Source organism: Urocampus carinirostris, chromosome 20 (genome assembly GCF_059441175.1).
Source record: "Urocampus carinirostris isolate Australia breed hairy pipefish chromosome 20, RoL_Ucar_1.0, whole genome shotgun sequence".
In the NCBI taxonomy this organism is placed as follows: Eukaryota; Metazoa; Chordata; class Actinopteri; order Syngnathiformes; family Syngnathidae; genus Urocampus; species Urocampus carinirostris.
Genome location: NC_142368.1, coordinates 11,953,828 through 11,964,391, shown reverse-complemented (window position 1 = coordinate 11,964,391; position 10,564 = coordinate 11,953,828). Strand labels below are relative to the sequence as shown.

Here is a 10,564-nt window from a genome sequence, read left to right as displayed (position 1 = left end):
TGCTTAGTCGAGGGGTGTCAAGCAGGCGGCCCGTGGGCTGGATCAGGCCCGCTAAGGGATTGAATCCGGTTCACGAGACAACGCCCAGAGAAGCGCAAGAGAAAAAGGAGCTGCAGGTTGAAATATGTCCACTTGATGCGGCCAAAGCCAGGTGCCTCTTACAAACGCTGTACTTGGATTTCTCTCTTTTTTTGTCCTCTCTTCCTTTTTTCTCTCCTCCTTTCTATTTCTCCTTGGATTTCTTTTTCTTTCCCTCTCTCACTATTTCTTTTTATCTCCTTTGTTTCTCGCTCTCTCTCTCTTTCTTTGTCCCACTTTTTTTTTTCTCTTTTTTTTCCTTCTCTCTACTAGTCTGACCCCGAGAGAATGTTTATTCTACCGTCGATCAAAAGATTTGAGTAAAAGTTACTATCTTGCTGCTAGCACATACTTAATTTTCGTAACTTACAATTTATTTTCGTACACCTGTACTTTTTCATGTTTCGTGTTTTTTCAGGAAGCTCCCTCAAAACATATACCTAAATAATTTAGTGTAAAAATAATTTGTGGTAAAAAATAATCTGAGGAGCATTTTGGCAGCAAAAAAATCCAGTTTTTTAAATAAAGCTGTCTTCTTGGGTGCGACCAGTAGGGCAAGTGAGCTTTACATTGAAAGGCCATCAGAGCAGGCGCGTTGGTGTCATTTTCACACCCCTTTTTTTTTTTTTTAAAGAAAATTTGTAAATTTATTGCGTGGTTTATAGTCACACAACTTAGAAACATGTCAACCGCAACAATCTCAAACGCTTCCCCCCAAATTCAAGTTTTTTCTTAACCCTGAAAACACAGCAATAGAATTCAAAGATTTCAAGCGCCCGTACAAACCCCGTAAGTGATAAGCAAATATTTGCCGCCATACACAGAAAATAGAAATGTTTAATGGACTCATTGAAAAAAAAATTCTTGGCTCAATACAATTAACATGAAAACGCTCACTATTTACAGTTTGTAACTAAAGCTTTGAGCTCGGCTCATTACAAAACACGTGAAAAGTCCCGGATGATGCATTCAAAGGCATCAGAGAAAACAGTGTTAAAAGTAAACAGTTTTGTGATTCAGGTACAAAACACGGTCATACTTGAAATAATTTGCCATATTGTTGTCAATTCCTCGTTCCAGGGTTCCCACACTATTTTCACGGCTGAATTCAAGTGAAAGAAAAACAAAAATGACAGTGAATGGTCAAAAGAAAAAAAGGAGCGCGCTAGAGACAAAGTGAAAAAAATAGTGAGGCGGAGCTAAGAATACAAATAGTGAAAAACATCAAATATAGTGAACAAAAAGGGGGAAAAATAAGAGGCAGATAGGAAAAATGAGACTGAGAAAACAAAAAAAGAAACAATGGAAACGATACAGCTCCAGTTGCTTTGTTAGCGTCTAGTGGACATTTGATCAATCTGCAGCTCATTTTTCTCTTGCGCTCCTCTCGACGGCGTCTCGCGGGCTAGATTCAAGCCCTTTTTAAGAAATCTTAAAGCCAATTTTCCAGTTTTTTCACAGTACTATTACAAGAAAAACCAGCCCGATCAAAAGAACGAGAGCCTTAACTGGGGTGTCGAACAGGCGTAAGAGTAAAACGAGTTGCAGGTTGGAATATGTCAACTTGATGTTGCCAAAGCCAGGTGCCTCGAACAAAGACACTGTACTTGTATTTCTTTTTCTTGCTCTTTCTTTACCCTCCCTTTTTAATCTACTAGTCCAGCCCCCGAGTTAATGAGTTTCACACCCCTGGCCTAAACCCAAACTCTAGCCCCAACCTTATTTTAGCACCTAGAAATCCGTTTAAAACACTAACTTTCAGCCCAAGCCCTAATACTGTTTCAAATTGTAACCCTAGCTCTAAACCTATTTTGGAACCCTAACATGAAGCTGAAACCCTAGTTCCTAAACCCTAAATTCAGTTTAATACCCTAATAAAGAGCCTACGCCTTAGTTTCCAACCCTAGCTCCAGTCCAAATTTGGAACCATAAACTAAGTTCAAAACCCTAACCCAAGAATCATGGCCAAAATCTCAAGCATTAACGAGCACTTTTCAAACCTTGAAAACACTTCATTCAAATTAAAGGATTTCAAGCATCCGTACAAAGCCTGTCATTCAAATACAACAGACTGGCTTCTGGTAAACATTGACGGGACAAAATGTAGCAATTCAGAGTAGCTGGTTTTCATAACGATCTCCATTTTTTAATTTTCAAATATTAAAAAAAATATATATATTTGGAATGGAAAGCAAAAAACAACCTGAGAATGAAGATCAAATCTATTTAACTTCTGACTTCAACAGATATTTCCCTTTTTAAGGCAGCGAGTGCTCGAAATGATAAACGGTAACAATGGCTTCCGTAAAAAGGATCAAGTATTTAAGGGAATGTCAAGGATTTTCTTTTGCTCTTCCCGCTCAAAAGTTGCTCCCGTCGTCGCTTTCGCAGCAGTCCGAAGTAGCGTCCGTGCCGAAGTAGCGGTCTCCGAAATTACCTAGGAGAGAGGCGGAAGGCCGTTAGCTTCGACTCTGATTCATTTTGGCATGTGCTAGCTTTTTTGGGAAGTTTTTAAAAACACAATGAAGAGCTCTCAAATTAACAACCCTTTTACTATTTGTCCTTTAGATGCTTCATGCAAATCAATCCTGGCCTTTAGTAACCTTGCATGTTCAAGTGAGCTAGGACCTGCTCCAGGATATGTTGGAGCCCCGCTGGCTGCTCTTTGTAGGGTCAAGGTAAATGAAACCCAGGTATTCTTTGAATAGAAGACTTTTCAAGACCACATCTTGCGACAGCACCGAGGAGGAGGGTTGGCTCACCAATGCCGGGGATGATGTGGAACTGATGGTTGACCTCCTTGTCCACAGCAGTGGTGATGATGCGCACTTTAGGGAAGGCGTAGGCCACAGAGTGGACACCCATCTCCGCCATTAGGAGCGAAACCAAGAAGATCTTGTCCTCCGCCACGTCGTGGTCCTGTATTAAGGTCAGAAATAGTATTCGGTACAGACGCTCCCCTACTTACGACCGTGCCACTTAGGAAACACAGGAGATACAAACATTTTTTTTCGGGATGCCGAAAAATATCCGGACATTTCTGTAAGTTAAATTTTGTACCGTGTGCACCTTTTTCCGTATACAGGACATTATTGTAGTTGTTCTTTCCGGCGTGTGGTGGCGCTGTGAGGGGACACCCAGCATCCACTCCGAAGAGGAAATCCACTTCCTCTTCCGTGAGTAAACATTCTATACTGTATCTCCAGCGCACTAAGAACTTTGACATTTTGATTGTTTAATATCTCGTGCATCCACTCAATATGGTTGGTGTAAAGCTTAAAGAAGAGGCGAGCCATTTCTTTTGAAAGTGAAATAAGAAAGCTTGATGCGGTTGAGAAAAGGGTCGAAGCGCTTTTTTCAGTCACTTTCTACCACAGAGGAGGACCTCTTGAAGCGCACCTTCCAAAAGTAAGTTCAACTCAACTTTATTTATCTTTACTCAGCACATTATTTGATGAAATGTTTATTTTTTAGTACAAAGCAATACAGGTTACTTATGCAAGCCTTAAACATACGTATATGGCACGAAAGCAACTTATGCAAGATCGTCCGAAATCCCTTGCTAGATCGTGGTTTACATTTTGCAGTCATGCTACTTTGCCCTTTTTCATTGTGTATTGTGTTCTGCATTCTGAGTGGACAGTGAAAGTAACTGTTCGCCAAAGGGGAAATTCTACATCATTACCATAGAGAGCATCCTAATTGACATGTTCACATTTTTGGTATTCCAATACTAAGTTCTCAAAGAAGAAAGAGTGAGTAAATGTAATGGAGGTTATTTTTTGCTTGTTAATGATTAAAATCATGTTACTGGGTTTTCACCTTTGCATGTATTATGTGCCTTTAAACAACAAAAATACCTGTTTTTGCAGGTATATAATATTCATTTGGAAAACACTTTTGTTTAATATTCGGTTTTGAGCACTTTCTTGTCCACAAAATCTAAATATTTAAGTAAAAAAAGGAGTCATGTGGTTTTTTTTTTCAATCCAATCCATTAAAAATAATTCATCTTAATTGATTGTTTTAAGACATTTTAATTTCCTCCTATTTATTCAAATACAGTTTTGGACGGATAGAAAATTTGTGCACAAAACATTAAAAAAAATGATCCAAGTGGTTGTCAACTAACGTAACAATACACATAAAAATGTAACCACCTTATCCGAAACGAAAAAGTTGAAATTGTCATGCTAGTTTTAAGGTTCAAACAAAATATATATATTTTTTTTATTACAACAGTCTTAGTGCCCTCTGCCAGACGCACGCGGTACTACAACTCTCAGCAATCCCTCTTATTTGCATTGATTTAACGTACTTAGTGGCTCATAAATCCCATGACGCAACGAATCGATGATCTAATGAATTGCCAACGCTTTTAATAATTCATTTTACTCGATTTGTTATTGCAGACTTACATCACAGTTTTAAAGTGCAATTTCCCTGTTAAGTAGTTTTATTTTAGGTGCACTTGATTTCATTTTTATACTGTTTCGATGAAGTACACAACTCCATTTCCATGATTGTGCAATGGGAGATTTCTCAGTTGTTACTTTAATGACTGCAATAAAAGTCGCTATTTTGAGCTGTTTCTATCTATGGTCAATGGGCTGCTATAAACTGACATGAATTCTGCCATTCTGCTTCAACAATGCACGCGCCGAGTGCATTGAATCTTTCAACCGAATGCTGATCTTTTGCTGTTTGTTATACTTATTTTACTTTGTTTCCTGCGTCTGAATTGGTTAGTCTTTGTATTTAGAGTACTGGAGAGTTATTTTTAATTTATATTTTTTTCGTTAAGCATTTTCAGGGATTTAGTGTTGTCTGTGAATATTTAAATTATACATCAGTTGGTAAATAGTTTATTATTAGTGATGATAGAGGAAAAGATCATTTGCAATTTGTATTGAAATATAAAATTACAATTTGACAGGAAACCATTGTCGTACTGCCCTACCTACAAAGGAGATATGTTCCGGACGATCGTTACTAAGTAGAATTTGTTCGTAGATTGCTTCAGTGCTATATTTTGTAGGTTTAAGGCTTATATAAGTAACCTGTATTGTTTTGTACTAAAAAATAAACATTTCATGAAATAATATGCTCTACACAGATAAAAAGTGAAGTAGAACTTACTTTTGGAAGATGAGCTTCAAGAAGTCTTCCTTCGTGTTAATGAGTGGCTGAAAAAAAAAGCGCTCCGACCATTTTCTCAACCGCATCAAGCTTTCTTATTCCACTTTCATTTCAAATGAAACTTCTCACCTCTTCTTTACACTTTACGCCAACCATATGGAAAAGATACGAGATAAACAATAAAAATGTCAAAGTTCTTAACGTGCTGGAGATACAGTATAGAATGTTTACTCACAAACTAGGAAGAGAAAGCTGGATTTCTTCTTCGGGGCGGATGCCCGGTGACCCCTCACAGCGCCACATGCTGGTAGCGGCGGTAAGAAGCACTACGGTAATGTCCTCTACTTGGGAAAAGGTGCGCACAATACAAAATCTAACTTACAGCAATGTCCGGAAGTTTTTGACATTCCGAAAAAAATGTTCGTATCGACCGTTTTGCGTAAGTTGAATGGTCGTAAGTAGGGGAGTACATCTTCAAGATGGCGGCTTGACATGGCTCTCCAGTTTATCGTTTTACTTTCAGTGGTATTTCATCTCTCATCTTTTCCTTTCCTTTATATTGTGTAAATTATAACCTTATCTTCTTTGTTTTATTTTATCCTCACTGTTAAATGTGAAACTGGAGTGCCACGCCTGATTTCGTTGTAACAATGACAATAAAGATATATTCTATTCTATATTTGATCATATATTTAAATATAGATATGTGAAAATACACGCATACAGGCAAAGAAAGATAAATGAAAAACCAGTGTACACTTAAGCTAGGTTTCTACTTCTAGGATTTTACCTATCACTGGTGGTTTTTGGAACGTAACTCTCGCGAAAAACAAGGGATTACTGTACACGCCTTATTACAGTGGCCCCTCTACATATAAGCTACGAGAGAAAATCTGCTTTACGAGAATTGTCAGCATGAGGTCATCCTCTTCCTTATCTTCGTACTTTTTCATGTTCAATTACAATTCTAATGTGTTTTTAGTGATCAGGAAAATATACTTCATATCTATTCAAGATTAACTTGGATGCTTTAGAACAGCCGGGAACGGATAAATTGGTTTTCAGTTATTTCAAATGGGGGGAATTTGCTCAAGATGCGAGAAATCCATTCATCCCGTATGTAGAGCAATCACCGTAGTCACTTTTAAAGCAAAGGCGTTTCCTCGTGCAGGCCGGAATGCCACTCACCAGAAGAACCCTAATGGCCATGAGCGCGGCAGCCCCGGTGGAAACGGTGCTGTCCATCAGGATGACAAAGTCCTCGCTGATGTCTTTTGGCAGCCGCAGGTAGTGTAACTGTGCGCACACAATCTCTTAGGACGGAAATATCTTAGACAATGGGATCCTATCCGGGTTAAGACGTACCTCTGGCTCACCGGTCTCGTGGTTGGTCTGGATGAGGATTTTCCCCAGTCGGATATCTTTGCATATCGCCGTAAGCGCCTGCTCCATGGTCTCCCCCGCCCTCAGAATAGACACTCCTGTAATCTAAACAAAAGGCACCATTTTAATGGCCATATTTTCAATTGTTCCAGTACCTCTAAAGGAAGAAATCCAGTCCGCTAAAATAAAGTTGCTTTCTTGCCCGCCAACACAACATTTTTGCTATAAACTGACATGAATTCTGCTTCGACTATGCGCACAGAAAGGCCTCTATAGGTGTTGGGTAATAATAGAGTTCAATACAGAGACCAAAAAGAAAGTACTGAATGTATAAAAGACGAAAAATGAGCTAAATTTGGACTCATTTTGACGATATTGATTGCTTCAGAGCAGCATGCATTCAATCTTAGAGACCGCTTTTTTTGTTTTGCTTATTTTCATTTATATTTTTTGCATGTCTAACATAATTAAAATAAAATTGTAAATAGATATTTGCATTCTTTCATTTCTTTAAAGAAGTGAAGCATAAATAATTAATATTTCATTGTTTTGCATTTTCTGTTGTTTGTCTTTAAATGTGTTCAGTAGATAAAAAGCTAAAATTGTTTTGTATCTTGATTTATATTTCGTGTGTTTTCAGAGATCCCCCGCAAAACATATGAAATTACAAATGACTCAATAATTTTGTCAGTATCATTCAATCATCGATAATGTATCAATAAAAAAACCAAATCGAAGGTGTTTGGGAGCCGAGCCCAGTTTTCTAAATAGAGCTGTCCCCCTGGGTGGGACCAGTAGGGGGCAGTGACACTTCAGATCACAACACCATACTGACGAGCCACCAGAGCAGGCATGTCGGCGTCATTTACACACACAATTTCAATTTCTTCATTTAACATGGCAACAATTTCAAGCATGTTCGCGACCTTGAAAACACAACATTAAACCCTAAAGCTGTCACGGCACACTGGTTGTAAAAACACTGCTCTAGAATGAAGCCAAAAGAGAAGTGACTTGCCCCTTTCCCGCTGAACCTGCTCCCGTGGTAGATGCTACCCTGAGGTGTCTCCACAGACGCGGGCTGTCCAAGAAATAAAAGAAGTCAGAATGGATGGATGAAGAAAGACGATAAGGTAAACAAACTCCGACCTTTAACGGCAGGAAGGAGAGGGCATGTTCAATCAGGAGCCTCATTAATCTTTTGGAGTAGAAGACAAACTCGTCACGGTTGGTCTCCTTGTTCCTGGAGGAGAGAAGTTACAGGGTGGATTGTGAAAAATAACAAAAAGGCCATTCTTGATTTTCAGGTGAATTCTATTCCTTTTACCGGATGATGGTGTGCATGCCGCGGACCTGCGGCGATTCCTTCAGAACGCTCAGCGTGTCGGGTAGAGGCTGGCCTTGGTGTGCCGACGCCAGGGCAGACCTGAGGAGGACATTTGAACCCGACAATTCATGGTTAGCACCGGATAGTCACTGGTTTCAGGTATTGAGAAGAAAATCAATGCGTAATTAAATGCTCATTGTTTGGAAATCAGTTGCGTGGGCTGTTCTTTTTATATATTCGGGGTCTGTACGCCTTCTTCATGGCCAATTTTAAAATTGATCAAGTACCTTCAAGGGAAAAAATCCACCACCGTTTAAAACACAGGTGTCAAACAGGCAGCCCACGGGCCAGATCAGGCCCACTAAGGGATTGAATCTGGCCAGCGAGACAACACTCAAGAAGCGCAAGAGAAAAATGAGCTGCAGGTTGAAATATGTCCACTTGATGTTGCCAAAGCCAGGTGCCTCGAACAAAGGGATTTAGTTTGTTGTATTTTATTTAAAAATAAATCAATAAAAAAATGCATTACTTGTATTTATTTCTCTCTCTGTCTTTTTAACTTCTTTTGCTTCACATTCCTTTTTTCCTTCTCTCTTTTTCTCTCTTCCTACCCTTCGCGCTTTCTTTTCTCTTCTCTCCTTCAGTCTTTATTTCTCTTTGGATTTCTTTACTCCTCTCCCTTTCTCACAATCTCTCCCTCTCTCTTTTGCCCGCCCTCCCTCCTTTTCCCTCCCTCTTTCTCTTTAATCTACTAGTCCGGCCCTCGACAGCCCATCCTTAAGAACTTGTCCACAATCCCACTATCCTTTCACTAACAAGAGCTCTAGCTTCCATTATATTTAGACCTGACAGGATCTAATTAACCTTATTTTTAATGATTTACCTGGCAATAACATGATAAATGGTTATTTCTAGAATTTCAAATCGATAAATACCATTTAATGGGCTTCATGGACAAAATAATCTATTCAAATATTAAAAATTATTTTTAAGCAATTGAGAGAATAGAATGAGAATTTATTCGTGTATTGAACAAATGCATTTTTTTATTGATTTATTTTTAAATAAAATACAACAAACTAAATCCCTAATCATGAGGTTATTTTCAGCTTTGTAACTAGCTATCTTCGACATTTTTAGCTAATTAGCGAGATTTTTTTGCATGCTATCTAGCTCACATTATCTCTTTTTTGATAGTTATCAAGCTACATTTTAGACTATTCTTCATTTTCCTCATGTTGAGTTTTTCCTTGCCCTCATCTAGGTTTTAGATCAGGGGATGGTGCAATAATAGCCTTTCGTCTGGACAGCCCTTTGAGACTCCTTGTGATTAAGGGCTATGGAAATAAACATGACTTGACTAAGGTTTTGAGTTTTTCCTTGCCCTCGTGTAAGTTTTAGATCAGGGGATGGTGTCATAAATCTGTAGTTTGCAATAATCTCAAGAACTATACAAATAAACACGACTTGACCATTTAGCCGGCTATTTGATTGGCTTTTTACTATTTTAGTCGGCTATCTCCCTCCCTCTTAGTTTTTTTTTTTAACTTTTTTTAAGTTTACCGTATTTTCCGCACTATAAGGCGCACCTAAAAGCCTTAATTTTTTTCAAAAGCTGACCATGCGCCTTATTTATGGAACAAAATTAATTCGCAAAGTCTTGCAACTAACTTGCAGACGCAGACTAGATTTTCCCCCGAAGGCCAAGTAGTCTGCGGTGTATGCTGGGATTTATTTACCGGCGTTTCATTGGCGTGTCAATCATCATTTGAATGGATCACTATTGGCTAAAGTTATTCGGAGATCAAGGGGAGGATCCTTTTTATCATTTACAGGCTAGCATTGGCTTGAACGGCAAAACAAAGCCTGCAATTGGCCGAAAAAGATGAATCCCAAGACTTTAACCTTTCGAATGATGGAACGATGCATTTGAGTGACATCGTACGGACACCGCATCCGCACGTGTTCTTGACACGTATTTGCGTCTTTGCAAGCTTTAGTAATGTAATAAGTTGGACTGAACCATCTGACTGTTTTGTCGACGTTCCCATTGTAGCGCCTTATAATCCGGTGCGTCTTGTGTTTGTCAAAAATAGGACCAAAAACTATTTTTTCGGGGTGCGCCTTATAGTGCGGAAAATACGGTACTTTTCTCAATAACTATCAAGCTACCTTTGTCGCTATTTAGCAAACCACCTAGCTTGGAATTGCATATCAAACTGGGTGCCCTTTGCGCTAATGAGTAACAAAAAGTAACTCAGTTTGAAATAGGTTGGAGACCATTGCAGAGGCACTATGTACAGTACAACAGTTTCATACGGAGACTTTTCCCCGAAAATGTGGAAATTTCCTGCAACGCTCCAGACAAGGCCTCTCGTGACACATCGCTATAGAACACGGTTTGACTAAGTCTGACAGGAGATGTTATCATTTGAGTGAAAAGTTGGTGAAATCAATCATACCTGACAGTGATCTCACGCTGTGACGGTCACAGAGAATTCAGGCGGGCAGGGTCGTCGTGCAGTACACATGAAAGGACACACAAGCACATCGTAAAAAAATAAAAAGTCGCCTGCATTATGTTAGCATGAGAACACAAGATGCTGGAGGCGTGTCGAAAGGGTGACTGGCTACAAG

General features: G+C 39.1%; 1 protein-coding gene and 2 long non-coding RNA genes across 5 annotated transcripts in view; 2 read left to right on the top strand and 1 right to left on the bottom strand.

Annotated features, from left to right (window-relative positions):
- The window catches only part of LOC148346248 (uncharacterized), a 31,379-nt gene extending 28,597 nt beyond the window's left edge, over positions 1-2,782 (top strand). For both annotated transcript variants that reach the window (XR_015848360.1, XR_015848359.1), the window contains exon 3: positions 2,647-2,782. This is a non-coding gene — a long non-coding RNA (uncharacterized LOC148346248). The remainder of the gene's footprint in view (positions 1-2,646) is intronic.
- LOC148346246 (uridine-cytidine kinase-like 1) overlaps positions 898-10,564 on the bottom strand; it is a 29,785-nt gene continuing 20,118 nt past the window's right edge. The window contains exons 8-15 of the mRNA XM_088325711.1: positions 10,390-10,406; positions 7,928-8,026; positions 7,750-7,843; positions 7,619-7,681; positions 6,583-6,705; positions 6,406-6,513; positions 2,841-2,997; positions 898-2,515 (exon numbers count right to left, since the gene is read on the bottom strand). Of these exons, the coding sequence (XP_088181837.1) occupies positions 2,439-2,515; positions 2,841-2,997; positions 6,406-6,513; positions 6,583-6,705; positions 7,619-7,681; positions 7,750-7,843; positions 7,928-8,026; positions 10,390-10,406 (738 nt within the window). The 3' untranslated portion in view covers positions 898-2,438. The remainder of the gene's footprint in view (positions 2,516-2,840; positions 2,998-6,405; positions 6,514-6,582; positions 6,706-7,618; positions 7,682-7,749; positions 7,844-7,927; positions 8,027-10,389; positions 10,407-10,564) is intronic.
- On the top strand, positions 2,855-8,125 carry LOC148346247 (uncharacterized). 2 transcript variants are annotated; one of them, XR_015848362.1, is made up of 3 exons: positions 2,855-3,007; positions 6,389-6,504; positions 7,908-8,125. It is a non-coding gene; the product is annotated as an uncharacterized LOC148346247 (long non-coding RNA). The 2 variants fall into 2 exon arrangements; XR_015848361.1 differs by lacking the exon at positions 7,908-8,125 and adding an exon at positions 7,675-7,824.